Below are 21,933 nucleotides of genomic sequence, written 5' to 3'. Positions count from 1 at the left end.
GGCTTTTAGTATAAACACTCATGGCAGGTCTCTATTTTGGGTGCAGACTGAAAAACAGATTGTTTCGTAGCTGCAGAAGACTGCTGGCTAAATCAGAGGACATTGTTACTGCGACTGAACCTTTCTCTCAAGAAAGCAGGAGGACTTGCTTTATTTTTTAATTCTGTGCAGTTTTATGTACACCATTCGCTCCAAATATTTGATGTTTGCCACACTTGTTATGAGTTTCTCCAGAGAGATGCTCTTTTGGCAGCAAAAGATAAAGTTGACTGATACAAATGAGTCACAGTACCCCAACAGTAATTAACAGTGATGCAATACCCATGCGAAAAAGAGGACTTGAAGAATTAACTGTTGAGTTTTCTTGACGATGCAGCTGCACTTTAAGAGACAAAGCTCAACCCATCATAGAACTCCATTGTGTACATTAGAGAAAAAAGCTTGGCAAGATACATTAAAGATTTTCGCTAAAGAGATACAAATATTTTGCAAGGTCAAAGGGCGCTAAGGCAGGCTGTACTTACTTCCAAAGAAAAGTAGGCAGTATGACAAAGAAACAGTAATATTTTTTTATCTTCATTTTCACACTTCATCATCTAAGAAAGACTGTCTTTTTCAACCTGCTGAACTGATTTAAGCCACTCCAACTCTAAGTTAACTTTTACTTAAAAGTCAGTCTATGACATCCTAATCTAAGAAGTTATCTGTGCTTATGGTTTCAGCTCAGTTCTACAGAAGGCCAGTACTGCTATTTATAAACTGGGTTGTACTATGCTATAAAGTTCTTATACATATCTTACAGGTCGAAAGAAAAGGAATAGTTTGGTAAGAAGACGAACGATTGAAGCAACTGCTTTATAGCGCAATATGAAACTTGACACTGTTTTCTGCTGCCAGTATGATTCCCAAGTGAGATGGATAAATTGTGGTCAAGACCTGGACAGGTTAACTAGTGGTCATCAGTGCTGGTGGTACCTTTATATACAGAAAAAAAAAAATGGATACTATTGGACAGGGCATTTGAAATTTAATACCAGACATGAAACAAGACATCTGTTGGACTCTCATTTGTTTCTCTTTGAATGGGCTTTAATTGAAAGCTCAGTGAAAAATGCAGGTTACATTCTTAGTGTTATCAATAGTTTGTAACAGCAACAACATCAGAACAGTGATGCATCTAATATTTATACACTTTCTAATTTTAGATGTCTAAAAGCAATACATTATCAGATATATATATACACACAATTTCAAGCAATTAAAAGTAAATAATAAACCCCTCCTCCCAAACCCCTGAAACAATATATTTCCTTACACTAATAATGTCTTTTTCACATATACTTGACAAAGAGTCTTTTTAAGTTACTTATCTTAAGAGTAATCTGTTAATGGAGATCCTGGACCAGCCCCATTAAAAGTTCAGTTTTAAGTTTATACAGCTTGCTAGCCACATAACCAGTGTGGCTTTACATTGTAAACAAATCCCAAATGTCTACAATGATTGAAATTAGTTTTGTGTAAAGGAGATCTATGCATCTCATGATAGAATAAATTTAAACCAATACATTAAAAAGAGAGAGAGAAAGGGAGAGAGTTAATTGACAAACAAAACAGTTTTGGGGGATCAATTATGTGATCATTTAAAAAACAAGTTAACTTAAAGGTAAGATTCTTGTTTTCTGTACAGAGAGGCTGTGGTTCATCTAGTTTTAGCTGCTCTAGAAATGCATCCTTTAAAAAAAAGGTTTGATTTGTGAAATTCAAAAGCAGAGCTTCCAACTTTAAAAGCTTGCCCTTTGGCAGTATGAGTACAAAGTGTACCAAAAGTATCTCAGGTGATTGTTCTGTCTCATTTTGTGAGGATGGCTGTACTAGCATTTGGAAACCTCAGCATACGCACAGATGAAGTAAGCGTAAAGCTCACTTTCGACGTCGAGGAATCACCCTACCCGCCGCAGGACTTAAAAAGGTACAACAATATGTACCTAGAAAAGTTCAAGTGAAAATAAAACCAGAAAATTGGAGACAGACGTGGAAGGTAAGCATGGTTTATAGTAAACTTGAAACTGTGGCAATCTTGCTTACTTTTAAACAAAATGACAAAAAAATTCTCTTGAACTTATTGAAAAGGAACTTATGTAAGTCCAAATGGAAGACAAGGCTGAGCAGAATCCTACAGTTTAGTTAACTTGTGTCAAATGGGATGCGAAGTCAGCTGCAGCTTTCTGACAGAGGTGATCGAAGATGGCTGATAAAGTTTGCAGTAGCTCGTAATGTCCCATCTGGTTTATTCACTTGTTTGAACTGTCTAAAGGGCCAACTGCAGTTTAGTCATGTTCCTCTGGTGCATGTTGTGATGACGAACTAATTCATCAGACCTGGCAAATTTTTTTTGACAGCTGGGCCACCGGCAACTGAAAGGCTTTTCACCTGTTAACAAAACACCCTGTTATTAACTGGGTATACAGCTCGCCTGAGACACTACTATTTGTTTTCTTTCTGCAGGGTTGTGAGGAGCTAGGCAGAGCCCCTATCAGGAGGAAAGGCATCCTGGGCTGTCCTGAGAGGGTGTGGGAGTGCCCTCAACTCCTGCTCACAGCAGTGCTCAGCGCTTTCTTACACCTCCCTCAGCTGATCTTTAAGAGCATGCCTTTTCAGATGACGTAGAGCATTTTGCAGTGGTTCATTCCTGAAGACAGGCCCTTATTGAACACTGTGTCGGCATGTCTGTGCTACTCTCAGCTCTCGAATAAACTAGTTTAAAAGTCACTCTGGCATTTGCACAAGCTTCAGTCACACCTTGGACGGTGGTGCAGGCATACTGCTAGTCATTGTCAAAATTGTCAGTGGCTATTTAGAGCTTGACCTCTAGTCAAGGAGAGTTTTTCCAGCTAGTTCAATGAGTTTTGGCTGAAGCTCTTTGCAACTGGTGAGTGTAAGTGAATACGGCAGAAGCAAGAGAGTTCAGCATGAAGTCTGCTGAACCAGACTGCAAGTTTCCCACTACTGTCTAAATAAAGTAGATTCACATCTATGGGAGATGTTAAAGGCTTAAAATATTCAGTATTTTTCTAACATTCCTATGAGCATAATATTAAATAAAATTAACCCAAGCAAAGCACATTCAATTTTAACAAGAAATGCCATCACCTTTTTACAATTTAATCTGGTCTCTCGATTTTCTACAACGTTTAAATGGAATTTCAGGCCGTGTTTCTGATGCCACAGGAATGCTGATGGAATGCTCTCGTTAGCTCAGAGCAGTGCCCACTGACTTATGTTTCTTTCAGAATTACATTTTCTTTTTCTTTCCCCAAAATAGGTGCAAATATATTAAAGTAGGTTCAGCTCTGGGACTGGGCTCTTCAGTGCTGTCTGCACACCTCATACTCTCCAACTCAGGACACACTGGGGTGGTACAAGCTCACCCAGACACCTTCTCCTCTTCTTTGCCTCACACTTTTGTGCATTTCACAAACATCCAAACTCAGGCAGAAGCGGATTTGGGACTGACATAAATGTTGTGTATTTCTTTTTACAAAATCCTATCCAATATATGTGGGACGGGAGTATTTAAAATCTACTTTATCCACTTAACATACATGCTGGAAAAAGCATCAACTATCTCACATGAGTGCATAAAACAGTATGGGACAAAATTGATCTGGTCAGAGCTACTGATAAAAATCACAGATTGTATAAAGTGGTCTTCTTTCATCTCAGCAGCATTAGCAAAACCATCCTGTGAACTGATGTGAGTTATCTATTACTGGCCAGTTTTTAACTGAACCACCACAGTAAAAGCAGCAGAGTTTTGCTGTTTCACAAGCAAGTCTGGTTGTCCTCTCGCAACACGGGGCAACAATCTCTGTTAGTTCTGTGCTGGGTACAAATTACTTTGTACAGCTTCACTGTACAGATATCAGAAATCACATTTCCATTGCTAAAAATGTATATAAATGTATGGAGTTTTCCTTTGATTACTTTTTTTGCTTTCTACAGCAAAGATTGCTGTCACAGTAAAATTGCTTGTGGAGACAAAAACCCCTGACTTTGTAGCTGAACAAATAGTTTGGAAGTTGACTTAAAATTAGGGTGGAATTAGATGGAAGTCACCCATGCTTTGCTTCATCAAGATTTAACATGGAGCAAGTTAACTCCAGCTAGGTGTTCTGTTGCAAAATTTAGGGGCTACAAGACAGAGAGAGGAATGAAGCTACAGAACAAGATGGAGATGAAAAATCCCCACCCACCACTCGTGGTCATTCCCCTCAGGATACGTGTATTTTACAGTCAAAGGAGCATGACACATCCAAAACCACTGACAGGAGCATCATCACAGCAGCACGCAGCTGGGCTGCAGAGCTCGCACAGACCCTGAGCCAGTGGCAGGCAGCTAGCCCACGCAGAGGTCTGTGCTATGAAGTTATCAGTGCTCAAGTGAGGCTGCTTTCAGCAATGAGTGCAGTGTGGGTGTGGATCACATGGAGCAAGGAAGAACTAGAAGAGGGAAATGAGTTTCACTAGAAAAAAGAGAGCAAGTTCTTCACTGATTTAGCTAAACTGGCATAAAAAATTACTGGAGTCATGAAAGTCATGAATTAGCAGATCAGTTAGCAATGAAATGTGATGGGGAATGCAGTTTATCGTGACTTGCTAGCATGTGACAACTGCTTGCCATTTTGTCTCTACCAGAATGTTACCTGTTGCTGATTAAGAAAATATCTTTCTTAAGCAAATGCACACAGACCCCTGCGGCTCAGCATGAGACTATGGGGAGAGCCCAGGAACGCAGCCATGCCCTTTACCATTTGCAGACTGCAAGCGCAGATATGGCCATTACTTCAAGGATTTAATTGGCCAGTGCCACAGAAAACGTCATTATTCTCAGGTGAATAATTTCCTTTATCAAAATTCCTGTTTTACTTCTGAGAGTCTTAAATATGTGTTTTTATGGTCCAGAAGAGAAAAAAGAATCCTTAGCAGAGAGAAAGAGATTTTCAGGCTCCATGTCCATCTGTACAGAGACTGAATTTAAAAGGTTAACGCCAGTACAGAAAACACTGTGACATCCAATAACGTGTCAAAGTGCTCAGTAAACAATCGCTTGGTAAAAATACTGCATACATAGTGGAAGGGAACAGAAAATGTCAGTTCATAGGAAAAATTCTAAAACTTAAGACTAAAATAGAGAGGTTGTTGCAGTGGTTCCTCAATGGTGTTTACATTTACGTGAGGACAGAGTAGACTAAAATGGCCTACTATTTTTTTTTCTCTGTATTTATATGAAATACTATGGTTTCTGCAAAAAGATCCTTGAATATTTGAGTAAGCTTTTACTTCAGTGTCTGTCAGTGTGAGTTTGCAAAAGGCACTCCTTTTATCTTCTGGAGAGATTACAGTACAAGCAGCAACAGCAAGAGCTTTGCCGTGCTATCCTGCATTAGGCTCAGCTGACACTTAGGAGAAGCATGAGTAGGCATGAATACTTTAGATTAGAGACCTTAGGCTGAAGCTAGAATTCAAATTTCTATCTTGTAGCGTTTTTTTCAGTAAAGGCAGTAGATCAGCTTGACATTTGTGGGCTGAGACCATGATGTTCATTTCACAATAGCTGACAAAATATATTTTGCCAAGCTGAAATTTCTTTAAACATTAAGAAAGCAAGCATAGTTTCCAAAATCACCTAAATCCCTTTGTGAAAAGTGACTATGACACTTGGGGAGTGTAGTCACACTGAAAAATCAGCACACTCTGAAAGTCTTTCTGTTGTTTTGAATATTTAACTCCTGGTTAAATCATGTAATTTACAACAACATTGATTTAAACTTAAAAAATAATGAAATATAAATGTGAAGAAAAGTTTACGCACTTGTTTTACCTGTATGAGTCCTGGTATGAGTCTTCAGATGATCAGATCTGGAGAACTTTCTCTGACAGGTTTTACACTGGAAGGGCTTCACACCTGAAAAGACAAAAGAAGCCTATTCTTAAATCCCAACACCTTTTGGAAGGGTGAACGGAACCAGCTATTTCTGAATTTTCAAAAGTCTGGATTTTTTTTGTTCTAGTTACTATAACTGCTCCTTCCAGCTTCATGCCTACACATTACAGAAAGTCATTAATCAGGTTACCATCCCTTTGTAACTGCCTCTTCCAAAGTCTGAGTCTGAAGCATCCTAACACCACCATCATAAACAAATACCCACTTACACTGTTGGACTAAGGAGGATCTGCAAACTTTGCTAATTCTGATCCTGTGGCTTGGCACTATTCGTATCATGTATGAGCAAATATGACATAAGAAGATAGAGGTGCAGAGGTATATGTTTATATACCCCTACTAGGCTTAACTTAATTTACATTTCTATTACTTATTTCACACGCTACACAAAAGCCTTGGGGACTGCTTAACACAAATACGTTGTAGTGTGCAGTTGCTAAAAATATATCATCCCAATAGAGTACTTTTTACCATCAGCTTTCAGAGTGCTTCCTACATCTCTTAACAACACTGTTTAAGTGGAATAGCACATCTTTAGCAAGAAAAGTAGTAGGCAGAAATCCACCACAGAACAGTGAGTAAACCAATTGTCAGGCCACTCCCTGAGACCCAAATGCAATTTCTTGCTGTGACTTAGCCAAAGAAGTACTCTGAAGCCCTTTCTCATGTTCCATGCAGAGTGCCCTCATGGTTCCACCCCCAGCCATGAGGCTGGAGTCATCTTCATCTCCTCTTCTGTGACTTTGCAAAGGGCAGCTGCCCCCCCATCAATCTAATCTAGACCTCCAAGAACACATGAAATGCTAAAACGGGCTGCCTTGATGTTTCCAGAAAATGGTGTATGCACAAAAAAAACCACTTGCTGAATTTGGACTGAACTCACAAGTAGTTTTGGCCATCTCAGAACATCCCACTCAGTAAATGATTCACTGAGAAAGATACACAAGTCTCGCTAGGACTCAGACCCATTCATGACTGCTGCTGCCCTCTCCGCTGTATGTGAACTGCTATGCACTTCCCAGGCCATCTGTGCAATCCAGCCAGCCGGATCTTTGACATTTCTCTCCTTACTGCTCCTGGAATCTTTCCTTAGTTGGCAGAATTCAAGAAAGGCTCAAATCTAAGATTAAGAAGTAGTTGACTGAATTAGGGTCTTAAGCATTATAGCTGGTGTGGCTTTTTCTTCTCCACTTCTGCTTTCCAGATATAAATGCACAGTAATTCCACCAGCCTTTCAGGTTATGCACATGCAGCATTCACCTATTAGCATTGCCACACGAATGTCGGAATACCAACAGTAGTGTTTATCAGGTCACTCACTGGCAACGTTTTCTTGCAGAATTGTTTGTTTCTTAAAAATAACATGTTCCTTATATTGAGGATACAGTATAGAGCAAACAGTTTCATTAAGAAAGCTCTTTCAAAAAGATGGCGTCAGGATGAAAACATCACCCATACAACTGTAGTAGTACTGAAATGCCAATAAAAAAACCTGGCTACAGTCCTCTCCTAAAGCTAACTTCAAGAATTTGGCACAACGGGTATCATGTATGAGCAGACAGAACATCAGAAAAAAAGAAGTTTTAGAAGTATACTTTTTGGATCGCAATTCACATATAAAGATGAACTCTAATGAGTAGAGACGTGTTGTCAACAAACCTGTGTGTCGCCTTTGGTGCCGTTTGAGTTGGTCTGAACGAGAAAATCTGCGTTCACAGTCCTTAAAATCACACTGGTAAGGTTTTTCACCTGTAAAGGACAAAGAGTTTATCAGAAAATGTGGCTGAATGAGGGAACATGTCAACTAGAATCAGAAGATGAAACATGTTACGCTAAAAGACTTAGACTTCCCTCCTATCTGAAGCAGTCTAGGGGTACTCATTTGCTATAAAACCACACAACAGAGTTGGAATCAGTGGGGAAAGGCTGGCCTAATTCTACGGCATTGACCCTGATACTGAATCTGCTCATTCTAAAAAATAGCCCATTAGGTTGAAGGTACAAAAAATTTCAGGTTTTTTATTGTTTTCTGCTGGAAAATAACAGAAATCTCTTGGTTTATATTTCTCTGAAAACAATATTAAGCCCTTTCCACCTGTTCCAGTACTACATAATTTCTACAAAGGAACAACTTGCAGTTTGCTCTAAATTGGATTTAAAGCAAAAACTAAACAAATGGCATCCATGTAGATGGCAATTTTAACCACACTAAATGAATTGAAAGAAACTGAGCAAAATTCAATCACTGAAAAATACATATTCTTCCCCAAAACACAAGTTATGTTTCTTCCATAAAGCATCATTAAATAGAATTTCTCATGTAGCTGCACACCTCTCTACGAATTATTGCAAAGCCTCATGTAAACATAAACTCTTCCTCCACCTCTCATACAGGTCAGCAGAGGTCCTCAGGATGGGTTTTCTCTGGGACTAAAAGTGAGATTCTGACTTTTGAAAAACACCAAAATCCCTACAAGCCAGTGTCTCAAAAGAATGTGGTTTTCAATGGAAAGGACTTCACCAACCACATAAACATGCAAAAAGAAATGCAGCAGTTGAGGAGCTTGAGGAAAGAGGGAAACACTGCTGGCATGTAGCATACCAGAGAGTTGGTGAGATTTGGCCAGCACAAAAAAAAAAAAAAAAAAAAGCCCTTATGCTGTTACAGGAGGAACTGTATGATCTTTCAGATCTGATCTAATCTGAGGCCCCATTGCAAACACTGGAATCCTGCAAAAGCCTCAAATATAATTACATTTGTACCTTCGTAAAGTCTGGTTACAGTGCCACAGCCCTGCACAGAGGCCTCAGCACATGAAGTAATGAAACATCTCTCACTGCAAAGCTGGGAGGATCCTGGGTTTTATCTGGAAGGTACACACCAGACCGGCTGGGACCTGCCTTGTCTACTGTGGAAAGCTGAGATGTAAAACCAAGGTCCAGCACGAAGGATGTAAAGAAAAAATCAGCTGAAGTGGGCAGTGGGTCTAATTTCTGTGAGTCTTTTTTTAAACACGTACCACTTCCACAAGTGTCTGCATTTCTGATTTTATTATGATGAAGAAATGTATTCTGACATACCAGTGCAAAATAGTTTATTTTAAAGCAGAAGCCTTCTGATCTCAGTGACACAGTATAAGCAGCATATTAAGGAGAGCGCTCCAAATTCATACTGGTGTGGCTAGGATAAAAATTTTACAAAAGCAACTAAATCTGCAAGAACAAGCTAACTTCCTGTGACAGTCACCCAAAGGAGTTTACTGATTCTCAAACCTAGGTGTGGACAATTTCCACGTCTGCTGTGCTTAATTTATTAGCATAAGGGATTAAAGTTGCCACAGGTGTTTGAAATAGTTCCGTACACTTTGACCGCAAGGACTCCCTGGGGGGTGCCTGCTTTTCAGAAACCACTTACTTCCAAGGAATTCAGCCCTTTGGCAGATTTAAGAGGGAGCATGTCAGCAGAGCAGAATGCAGTGACAGGATGATTGTCTGCTAATTGCAATATAAATGCAGAAGATGGTTAAGGAGGTATTTGAATAAAACAGTGTAGTGGGTCTGATGGCATGCACATTAAAGCATTTCTTTAAATACTTTGAAATATAATCTTGATTAAATTAAGGACAAATTTAAGCAATGCATATATTAAAGGAATCAATCCAAGATGCTTACACAGAGATATGCTGACACTGGGTAGAAGACAAAAAGCAAGCAAGCAAGCAAGCAGAGGCACAATATTCAGACAGAATCCTAATTTCCCTTTCCTTCTACATCTTCCATGACAGCTAGTGCCAAGCAAACTGCCTGCAAAAGCCAACTGTCACATACCTGCTAACTCCCGTACATTTCATCAGAACAGAACGACAGAGCTGTCCCAGATTAGAACAATTCTGTTAGTGTCTCATTAAATCACTACACAGAGAGGGGTGAGACCAGTGTCTAGTTTCTCCAGGCCTATTAGAGCCTCTCCAGTAAAAGGCTAAAGTCCCTTAAGCTATGAAAAATATCCCATAATGCTGTCACCTTCCTATGTGACCACATACAATTTCAAAACAAAACAGGAGATGAAGGTGAAGCTTCACCAGTCCTTCCACCTGCGACTCGGAGGCTTCCATGATCATTTACATTTCATTACTGAAAGAGGGTACACAAAAGAAAGGCTAAACTTGGTCTATAATGAAATAGTCAAGATGAGAGAGGATAGCAGGATATTAATTCTAAACTATTTAGAAAAAATAAAGCTCAACAATTGCAGAGCAACTGTGAATCAGCCTTTGCATGTATCGCAATAAATGCTTCTAACACAATAAACCTATTTGCTTAAAAAGAATTAACTTAAACTAGAGGAAGCCCGCACATTTTCTCTGGAGCAAATTCACTTGCCCAGATGCATGGAAAAACAGAAATTCCTACTGCTGCAGCAGTTGCACAAAATATTCATAATCATTGCATTTCATGAAGGAGTGCTGCAAGAGCAAAAGCCTGCCTGCCACTAACAAGTAAACATGAAGGGAGGAGGCTGATTTTGAAACCAGAGGCAGCAAGTCTGAATGAGAATCTGAAGGCTTGTCTATACTCACTTCACCAATTTAAACCCCTTTTCTTATATACCCACTTTATCAAATGAGCACAACTCCATGATCACACTTCACCTCGCTAATGTAACATTTTTCTATTCAACATAATTCGCTTTAGCAAACTTAGATAACACTTATGTTTCTCTATTTAGTAGGGAGCCTTTATAGATAATGTTTTCTCTCATCTTCACACCAGAGTTCAGGTGTGAGATGTTACTACTGTTTTGAAACTAATCTTGTATTTTAAATACCTAAGTAATCTTATTTTACGCCATAGAAATGAAAGCCTAAAAGCAGTCCACGCTGGGTGAGGCCAAAGGTCCATCCAGCCCAGCAGTCTCCCACCAGGGCTCACCAAAGATGCCTGCAGGAGAGCAGAAGATAGCAAGGATGCAGCAGAAGATAGCAAGGATGCAGCAGGACTTTCCTTGGACCCTCTCGTATCCAGCAGTTTGTGAGTTAGCAACTTTCTGAGCCAAAGTCGACTTCATATTTAACTCTCGTTAATGGAGTTTCTTTCCATTAATTTGTTCAGTTGTTTCTTGAACCCACATAAGCTTTCAGGTTCCACAGTATTCTGCAGAACGGTATTCCACGGCTTAAGTATGAAGGTCAGTATTTCAAAGCAACACTAATGAAAGAGTGTCATCCTAGAAGTCACCACGCTGGACTCTTAAGAGGAGAGCCTGTGCAGTTCCCAGCTCAGGCACAGTAACACCCGTTTATCAATTTACCACCTCTGTATATATTATAGAGGACAGAGCTCTGTCTGTCAAAGATGCTGTAATGATGAACTGCACTAATGACTGTAAAGCATTTAGCAGCACAGTGGCACATGCCATAGTAAAAGGATATTTGCTTTTGTGAAAGCAAAGAAATCATTATTAGATGATTAGCATAAAAATCATTATTAGACTGCATTACTTGCATCCCCTAGAGCCTCAGAAATTCACCACTGAAAGCTGAGTCCCCTACCACATAAAGGACAACCTTCCTGATTTACAGATTCTCACACTTCATTGTACAAACTCATACCTGCAGTTGAGCATATTTAGGCTGAAGAATATCCTTGGCAAACAGGCAGAGGATATTTTCTCTGCAAAGACGCTCAGTTTTTCATTGGGATAAATCCAGTTTTTCCAATGTGTGGCACCAAACCCCAAGGGTCTCTGGCAAGAATGCTGATGTTTCCACAATAAATGAAATTTATGGAGGTCTAGACATCAATTTGTTTCTGCAAAGCAGTCTCTGAAGTCTGCCACAGGATGACAACTCACATTAATTGCTGTACTGTTGAAAAGTTGTATGTATTTTTGCATTTCCTTTCAGAGGTCTATCTACTGCAGCAAAATACACCAAGATAAGAAAAAAGCTTTTTGGCTGTACATGTTTCAATAAAGGCATTGTTAACCATGGGTAAGCAGTCTTGGAGGGTACAAAATGTCAACATATTTTCAACTAAGGCTATGTTGAAACATTGGTAAAAACTGATTATAGAATCCAATTTGGAGTTTCAGGGCCCTGCTTGATTTTGCAATACTGCAACCAGTGAAAAACGGAAGCTCTGATGAGTCAGTCCTCTAAGTATCTATTATAGAAAGAAAAAAGATAATCAAGAGCCAACGTTATTCTGCAAAGATACTATCTGCTGGTTTAATATTAGATATATGGAACAGCTTGTTTTTCACATCATGTGTTCATAATTTAAAAAATTGACCTACCACTACACTGAGAAAGGTGGAAGAGCTTCAAACCCATGAGTGAATCCAGAACCACCTTACAGGAGGACTAGTAAGATTTTATGTTGGCTGTAAAGAGGTATTCCAATCACAACCAAATTGTCCTCCACTTGCGCTGACATCTGACAGCTCTCCTGACTTCAGGCATGGCTCGTCAGGATTCCTCCCCATCAAAACATTGAAGCAGAAGAAGTAGAGACACATTCCTTTGTTTAGTAAGAATATCAGGTGTCATGTTTGCCAACTACTTTCTGTCTAATATGCTAATTCCACCAAGTCCAATTTCCATATCTAGCAGAGAACTCTAGAATAGGGGTTTGGAGTTCACTGGGTGACAAACAGAAAGATGATCAGGGAGCCCAGGAGACAGCCACATAGTTATCAACATAACCCGGTAGCCTCACTCTAGTCATACTGGCCCCTTGAGACATCCCCTAACATAAAAAAAGCAGCAGGTGGAGAGAAGAAGGAAGGTGCAGAGAAGTGTGAACTGTAGCTACTGTAACTGTTATCAACAAGACACACACATTTTTCATAGCAGTGATTGAAGAAAACTGGTTTCCAAATTTTGCTTTTGACAATTAGCTTTTTCACAAGCAGGAGACACAAATCAGGGTTAGATAGAGAAAGACATGAACTTACAAAGGAGACTGGAAATGGATTTGCATCACAACAATTAGTTCAACTGCCCAGGACTCCTAAAAAGCATGGGACTGAAAAAGATCATTATGGCCACCAAGCCCAAACCACACCAAGCAGCCAAGAAAATACGTTAACTCAGAAGTGTTTGTAGACTATCCACTCCAGATAGTCCGCTTCCATATCAGATAGTTCACCAAGCACTCCCCAAAATTAGGACTAACAGATGACAGAAGGAGACAAAAAATGAAGGGCATCATATTATAAGTCTCTACAGCAGCTGGGAATTTGGTAAGTAAAATTTCCAGACAATAATCATAGGAAATGGGTAGGACCCATACAACAGGCTGAGGACAAAAACCTGCCAGCCTGGTAAAGGGGAGAACTCCCTTCTGATCCTAAAGCTGAATGCATCAGCCAGGCAAGTTACCCAAGCAATTCTCATACCGGCAGTGTGCTATCCCATGCATCCTCTCTAGCTGCAATCAACGTCAAAAGCTGACATGGTCTTAATGGCAACGTTTGTATCGGCAAATACAAGCTTTGGGAATTAAGTTGGCCTCATACGGAAAGCAACTTGCAAAGCTTTGAGAAATAAATACATTTTGTTATCAACGTATCAAAATATAGTGGCAGGAAATCTGGGCCCACCTGTACAGAAGAGGTGTTTGGAGGGAAAAGAAACATTTTTCTTCTACCCCATCCCACTATCGCGTAAACCAAAGGAGAAGGAAGGGGCGTGTATGACCTCAAAGACAATGGCAGAAGTCTCTCTAGGGATGCTAGATGGCCATAGTCCTATCCCCTACATCTTCTGAGGCTTTTGTGGCTCTACGTGCCTGGAGTGTATGTGGTATAATGCTGGAAATCTTCTCCAGTTAAGGAAAAAAGATGTAAGCTGAAGTCCTTGTGATGCATCCAGAAATAATACCGTGAAAGCCAAGGAACTAAATGGAATAAAATACAGGACCAGAACAAACAAATTATGACTGCTAAAATACAAAGTAAATCAATTTAGGAATGAAAGAAATAGTGATTATGAGAAAAATTCAGAACTGTTTAGGCATACTTAAGAAAAATACTGCAGTTAATGGACCCCAAAAGATCTCCAAATTTTCTTCTGTTTCCAATTTATTTACAGAAAATAGAATAGCATTTCTGTAGATCTACAGCTCTAAAGACTAAATTCCAGTTACAATCTAAATTACCTTGAATGTGTAATCTGAACATCACTGAAGATGTCTATCTGAATATTTTGTGACTTGCCCATTCAGAAATTAAAAATGCTTCGTAATGTTCATTTCTTACCTGTACGTATTTTACACAATTAACTAATGTCACCATATGGTCTCCAAAAGGAAAAGTTTGCAACTATTTTTTATGAAATGTTAAACAATCTGCTAAGTCACAAAAGTACGGACTGTCTTCCTCTTGCCTGTTTCATCCCTTTGACCTTCCATCATATTAATGGTTAACTGAGCATCCGTATTTACAGATTTTATCCATAGATTTCTAGATTAGCACAGAACGAACTGTCTAAAAATATGATAGGCAGTCAAAAATAATGTCGACTATATCTAAAGCTATATCATAATTATACATTTCCAACAGTATAGATCTCACAGTGGGGGAAATAATTCTGTTTACTCTTTGGCAAGGTGCAGCAGGACATTTGATTTCCACATTTTGAGATGTAACTTACATTGCCTGAACTCAGAGAGAACCCAGATCTTAGCCTACAAATGACTGGCTTCAGGCTCAATTCTTCATGGAAAGATCCCATAGCAAGGAAGCTCATTTGCCAATCCCTGCCTCCATCCCTGACCAGAAAAGGCTTACACAGGGAAACACGAGGATGCTGAATGTCTAGGTTCCCCTTGAAGAGGAAACTTCTTAATAGTTAACAACAATTAAGATTTGGAACAAGCTTTGATGCTCCGAAATGGGGGGCGGGGCGGGGGGGGAAGATTCACAGCCCTGAATGATATCCTATAACAGTAAGAGAGGGAGGGAGGAGATCTACTTGCTGTCAGCGCTGCTCTGTGGTTTTCTTGACTAGATTCAGAGAGCCTTCCGCATCCAAAAGAGGGATTGCCCAGATGACAGAGCACATACATACCTCCTCTGACAGATTCTCACTGTCCCTGACCTGGCAGATCATTTCTTGCACCTTATGCTATTTTAAAATCACCCTACCCACTTTGCTGTCCAGTACTGCAACGTGATTTATACCAATCCATGCTGACACTTACCAGTGTGCTTTCTGCTGTGCATCTGTAAATGGGACAACTTAAAGTATCGCTTGTTACAGCCAGGGTACGCACACATGAAGGGACGTTTTTCATTTGTCTCATTTGCTGATCGGACAATAGTTGGAGCTACTCCTGGCACCCGTCGGACATCCTACAATGACAGAGACTTGCTAATGCAACGTGTGTGTTCTCAAGCTTTTACTTAACATATTCAAAGACAAACAATCAGAGGCACTTCTCCAGGACAAAGAGATACTTAAATATATTACACTGAAAACAGGCAATTTTATTTTATTCTACAATGACGAAGTACAACCTTAGTATACCTTAAGCTGTTCTTTGCAGAATATTAAAATTATTTGAAGGTGAAATACAGTGAACTCTACTTATTAAATTCTCTCACCAATATTTATATGCAAGATTAAATGGGCCACATTCTGACCCCATGTATAATCACACAATCCTGGAAGAACACTCATTGGCATATGAAATAGTTTTAGGCTTTTACCAGCGTAAGAGAAAAGAGCACGAGCCAGAGTAGCCTTCTCCTCTCTATTTTAAGCACTCATATGAAGTTAAAGGACAGGGAAATTAATGTATTGGGTTAATACAAACTGGTAAAAAACAAAACAAGAAAGACCATCTAGGTGGAGCTGGTGAAAAGTTCAGTCTTAATGCATTTTGGCCACTGTCACAATGTTCCATCAAAAATGATCTTCTCCTTCTGAGATAATTAACTTCCTTAAAAATATCAAGAGCTTACTTTTTTTCACTCAACAAAAGCTGGCTCACGAGCCTATTTCTGAGAGCTTGCCACTGAATAATGACTTGTTAAACTATTCAGAAAAGGAGAAAAGATGCTGTCTAAAAACACTGATGTATGTTGAGAACACAGAGCAACACAGAAGAGACAAATATTATCTAATGACTGCCATCAGTTTTAAGAAGGTATATCTTTTACAGTGGTATTTATTGATGATACAACTATTTCAGAAAGGGAGGAAATTAACTCCCATGAACGGTAAGTTCCTTCCAAATGTTCAGTAATTGCTTAGTCATTAGGAAACAACCACTTGCTATATTTTGTTTTAAGGAAATATGTTTGAATTAGTAAAGTTTCAGAAATCGGTAAAAGCAAAATGTCATCTAATACTTTCTTATATATAATTCTCAGACATAGTCTGTCGTAACCACAGAAGCTTCACATGGCCAAAGTGACAGGAGCTAAGAGCTAAAAGCTGGAAACTGTATCATATATTTTGGACCATCCTGAGAAGTTGGTACGGAATATTGCCTCACAGATATGTTTTAGAAGAAGAAATAAACAATTTGAAATGACTGTGTCAGAAAGAAATCTTATATTATACTTCAATGGCTTCAGTGAAGTCAGGACACTTAGGTAAAGCATTTCTTGATAACACAGGGAAACCACAAATCAAGGATGTATTTATAGATACCAGTGAAGTAGTAAATGAACATTATAAACAGACAGCAGTTTTACTCCCCTATGAAGAATGTCCTACTATACTCACTTGTATGCCTCTAAAAACTCCATGCGTGTGTATTCTGTATTGGGCCCCACAGCTGTATAACATGGGAGCGCTGTGGTTCTCATTTTCATATCCTGCTGTATGGCTGTAAATAAAGAGGGGAATAATGCAGAAATTAAATATTTTTCAGTACTCAGCTCCTTGAGAGGTTTCATTTCTAAAGTCGGTGATAACATATGCAGAGCTCGCTTTTATAGCCAGGGCATCAAAGTTCAAATGAAATCCACCAAAGGAAGCCTGCTCTGCCTTCGTATGGATCTCCTCCCGCTGGCACAATGCACTAACGCCATACATACATCTATTAGTATCCATTAAGACAGTCCAGAAAAAAAAAATTGTCATGATTTGAACTCTGATGTATTTCCACAAAGATTTTAGCTAAGAGGAAAAAATCCACGTAGCAGCATAACTGTGTCATGTGCACATGTACACATTATTTATCAATTAAATGTGAGGCTGGCTATTGCTAATATCTTTTGGAATGAGCAAAATGCCTCAAGTTTCGCATTAACTGCAGTGGATTTTTGTCAGCACTTCATGACTCAGATATTACCAGATACTACCAAGAAAGTGATGACATTTATAAGAATAGCAGTCATGTACTCATAAACAGAGATTACAAATCAGTGTCCAAACTATTTATCCCACATATCAGCTTGCAGGATTCACTACAAATTAACCCTTTGTAAAAACAAAATAAAAAACCAAACCAGCCTATCCTTGCCAGGTATAAATTTTCAGGTTCCTCACGCAGCATCATCACAATAATTTTAAACATCTGTAAAATTGTTGTGTTTTGGGGATGTCACAACCATATGTTTATCTAATTATATTCTGCAAAATCCTATGTTCTCCTGTCCAGAACACTTAGGAACTTTGCCGTGTTTCCTGATTGCAACCTTCTTAATGTCAACATTATGAAAATACCTTTTAATTTTTATTTTTAAATGAGTATGCTACATTGGCATGTACATTGCCACATGTATTAATATACATTGGTGACAGTAAGTGTTCATGTTTTACACTGCACTAGAAATTAGAAAGCCCGGAACAAAGCCCAAGGGCACACAGCTAGGGACAAAGATGGATACATAGGTTGTTATCCCAGTCTGTGCCAAATGCTTGCAACAGCAATTTGAAGGGGTCCCTGAGGCCCAGACTCTCATTTCACTGGTCCTTCCTTTCTCTTCACTCAGAGTTCATGTGCAGAGTAGAATTACAAGGAAGCTTTAAACCTCTTAAGTGCTTTGCAGAACAGCCAGTGGAACTGGAATGCGGGAGATGTCTAAGTGGTTTGTGAACCTGGCTAACCAGGAGCGGAGCAGTGTTTGTGAACAGCTCTTACTGCAGAGTGTGGGTCGCATTCCTCATTACTCAACCCCATAGCGGCTTGCAGGCTGCCACCTGGCAGATGTGTTCCTTTAGGTCAAGTCCTTTGCTGCTTAAACTACTAGATTCAAATCCTGGCTCCACCTGCCTATTCAAATCAAAGGCTACACCTTTTAGGAAAGTATGCTCTGTTTATTTCCATTTTAAGTGGCAAACAGGTCACCATCATGAAATAAGTTATAGGGTGCTGGCAAGAAAGTATCTCTGATGTGCAGTAGTATCTGCAATAACAGATAAAGGAAGATACCATTAACTGATTTAAATGTATTAAACTCTTCTCTAGGTATGTACCACGTCCAACTAAACAGGGTCTTCCCCTCTACTCAGGGTCCAGATGTGGCCTTTTGTTCCCCAATACAAGTAACAAATGACCATTTGCTCAATTCAGCATTGAATTTTCCTCCCTATTGAAAGGTAGTAAGTCCATAGATGTTAAAAAAAAAGTTGAAAAGCACCCAACCTGTGGTGATAGCCATGTTAATCACAAATTAAATAGTGCATTTTAAAACAGAAATTAAATGAGAACTACCATTTATAAGGAGGAAGGTTTGCAGTAGAAGCTATTGCTGATCTGCAACGTAGCAGCAAATCAAGGGAAACTATAAACTTAAGCATTAGTCACCCTGAGTAACCCTGTAACCTCTCATTCACGCCTGTGCTAGCGACTTTACACATCACAATAAACAAGAGACACAAAGTTAGATAAGAACAATTCCCAGGGCAGAAGCTTTGGAAGGAGGAACAGGAATACGCAGTAAAAGCGTATACCATAAAACACTGCCTAACTTTCCCTCCAAATTCACATGGTTTTCATCTTTCAGTGATGACCTTTTTTGTAAAGACCAGTCAGTCTGAAATAATTCCTCCCAGGAATAAGCAGCAGAACAAAGACCCTGTCCGTGCCCTTGAGAATGGCTCTGTGAATGGGAGGTATTCTCCAGATGATCTCCATCTCGATTTTTATTGCACAGTTGGGAAGCCTTCCTCAACATTCAGCCTTTTTTGTATTTCTTCCCATTATTTCTAGATATACTTCACTAAAACTGTACATACAGCTGCAAAGCCTTGAAGAGTAAAACCTGTTTTCTGAGCCTCTTGACCCATAATATACTAAGTAATGAACAGCCATCTACTTAACCAGCTCCCTAGGAGAGAGGCTCTAATAACCAGAAACCCTAGTTCCCATTTTACATTGGGCCCATTTCCATCAACGTTGTCTGGTACTCAGCACGGTCATATGGGTGACAACAGTAAAATGGAGCACGTGAGATTTCTTGGTTAAAATACTATTTATTCACTATGAAGCGCTATTGGAATAATCTGACCTTCAGGGAGATAGAAGTTAACAGGTGAATATTCCTTCCGGTCAGTGGAGAAACTGGAACACCGAAGGAGGAGTTTTCCCTACGCCACTGCTCTCTTGACCTTCAACCTTCGCTCTGCATCGACAGTAACCTCACTGTGAAACACAATCTTTTTTTTCTTCCAGTCTCTTTACTCAATGCATCTGTGACGTATGCCACAAAATGTAAACCACGGTTTGCACAGTCGGCTTGCTTCACAGTGCTGCAATTTATATACTAAAATAAAAGCGCTGATAGAAGAACCAACATAAATCTCCTAACTACATTACTGAAACTCAAACACTTGCTTTATTGCATACGAGAGATAATCATCAGATGCAATCCACATACATGAGCAATACAAGTAACTGATGAATTTGTACCTGCAGTACTTTAAGTAGATGGAAACCTTAAGAGGGTAGGAGATGCCTTAACCTTCAGCTTTTCTAGTCAGGCACTCTATGTTTAACTAGGCAAAGAGACAATGCCTCATATGCTTAGGCCACCAAATCTATAAGAATAATAATGAAAAATTGTCCCGCTAGATTCTCAGGACTAGGTAACAGCCTAGATCTCCACCAAAGCACTGCAGTGGGTACGCTATACACCCCGGATCCACTAACAATATACGCATTACAAATCAAAAAGAAGATGCATTAGAGATTATGTGTTCAGATAAACAGTGATAATCCAGGGGACACTTCAGGAGAGACAGGCTTCTGCGACCAGGACCCACAGGTTCAATCCCCGAAGCATGGGCTGCTCAGGCAACACCACAGCAGCCTGAAGAACTGCCAAGGGAGCCGCTCGCTGCCCTGCTGCAGGTGCTCTCAGAGCACAGCTGAGAGCACAGCCAAAGCTCCTGCGCTGTGTCTTCCCCCGCTCCAAGGGCTGAGCAGCCCCCAGGAGACATTCAGCTAAGGCCAGGGGAATAATCAGGGGGCGAACAGTTGAATTAACCAAAGAAGACCAAAAAAAAATCCCCAGTAAGGCCCAGACTTATAGTTAGGAGAGACACTAGACTGATCCCTCCACGAGTCCTAAAAGGAGTCAAAACTAAGCAAGGCCAGATGCAGCCAAACTGGGCTGCCAGGGTTTAACAGAAATTCTTGTTCGAGCAAGGACTGAAGGATTTGGCCTCACAGTCTAGTTCTGCCTTTACTTGTAAATATACAACTCCCTGTATATTAACTGTAACTTCAGTGGGAACTGGACGAAGGCAGAACCGGACTATGAATATTTAGAATTCACCCAGTTAGTTGGTTAAAAAAGGACCCAGTATATTTTGCTCTCTGGTTCTAGGCAGCCAGAAACAGTCCTGGAAACATAGCCATAAAATGTAACTCTAGATAACTGGGAAACAAAGACTGATACTTATGCAACATAAAACGCTAAGCAAGCGCTACGTGTCGTAGAATATTTAGAAGCACTTGCATTTGCCATTAGCCCAGCAAATCCTTAACACTCGGAGAGTAGCTCTTTTAAAATGATTAATCTCAAAGTTGTACAGATTGTACGAAGATTAATAAAAATGAAGGTTTTACAGATGAGAATGTGTGATGAAAAACAGAGCAGCTTTAGAGAGTTGTATCAATCTAAGTGGTTATAAAAAAACTCATAAAAGATGACATTCTAATCTGAATATTTTAAAAAATAATCAAGCTGCAATTTCTCTCTCACACCATTTTTACTTTGTTAAACTGAAATTGTCTGTCTAATGTAGAAAGCAGTTACAACTTAATCTGAAGAGTTAAGCTTTTTATTATTATTTCAGAAACCAAAAAAGGGAAGCTTTAGGGCATACTGAGGAGAGTTAGAAAATTTCAGATGAAAGGTGAATACACATTGATTCATGAGATTCAGACTTGGAAGAATAAAAAAAGCCAGAAAGCGAGATTACATAAAACAGGCACCACATTAAGCCTCAATTTAATTGTGTTTCAATGCAGGAACAGGAATTTTAGGGTTTAGAAACAGAGCCAAAAATGAGGCAAAGTGAGGGTGTGGGCTAGTCCCGTTGATAACAGAACATAAAGGAAGAGAAGTAGAGTTAATTCCCTCTGCTAAAATATTTACCATCCTAGCACCCTGGGAAAAAATATGTATGGAGACAGCAAAAAGATTCTGATTAGTTATATGGAAGATCATGTTTCTGCCTGTTTTTTGTCTAGTACTATTACGGACGGTAGAGTATAAAGCTGCATTTTTATCTGCATTTTCCAAGGCAAAGGAATATTAAAAAATGTGATTTCACAGATTACAGCCCTTCTGCCATCCTCAATGAGAAAACCAGCTGGTTGATGAAAGGAAGGCACTGGATTTTCAGGGGACCCTGGTCTCTCTGACTTCAGTAGTCTTTGTTTGGTTTGGGTTTTTTTACCATTGACCTGAGTGGAATCAGGATTTCAACCAACACCTCCCTTCAAAATGAGACCCTCAG

General features: G+C 39.5%; 1 protein-coding gene across 4 annotated transcripts in view; it reads right to left on the bottom strand.

Annotated features, from left to right (window-relative positions):
* Positions 1-702: 702 nt before the first annotated feature.
* Positions 703-21,933, bottom strand: part of WT1 (WT1 transcription factor) — a gene marked incomplete at both ends in the record, with an annotated part of 36,476 nt that continues 15,245 nt past the window's right edge. For 2 of the 4 annotated variants that reach the window (XM_082000354.1, XM_082000356.1), the window contains 5 exons: positions 2,309-2,430; positions 5,873-5,965; positions 7,664-7,753; positions 15,212-15,362; positions 16,744-16,846. In XM_082000354.1, the coding sequence (XP_081856480.1) occupies positions 2,309-2,430; positions 5,873-5,965; positions 7,664-7,753; positions 15,212-15,362; positions 16,744-16,846 (559 nt within the window). Of the gene's footprint in view, positions 976-2,308; positions 2,431-5,872; positions 5,966-7,663; positions 7,754-15,211; positions 15,363-16,743; positions 16,847-21,933 lie in introns of those variants that run through there. The other 2 variants (XM_082000357.1, XM_082000355.1) reach the window with 2 other exon arrangements.

This window comes from Phaethon aethereus, assembly GCF_964289735.1.
Source record: "Phaethon aethereus genome assembly, chromosome: 5".
NCBI classification, from domain to species: domain Eukaryota; kingdom Metazoa; phylum Chordata; class Aves; order Phaethontiformes; family Phaethontidae; genus Phaethon; species Phaethon aethereus.
The sequence above is the reverse complement of the archived record's forward strand: the minus strand, read 5'-3'. Positions and strand labels throughout refer to the sequence as shown.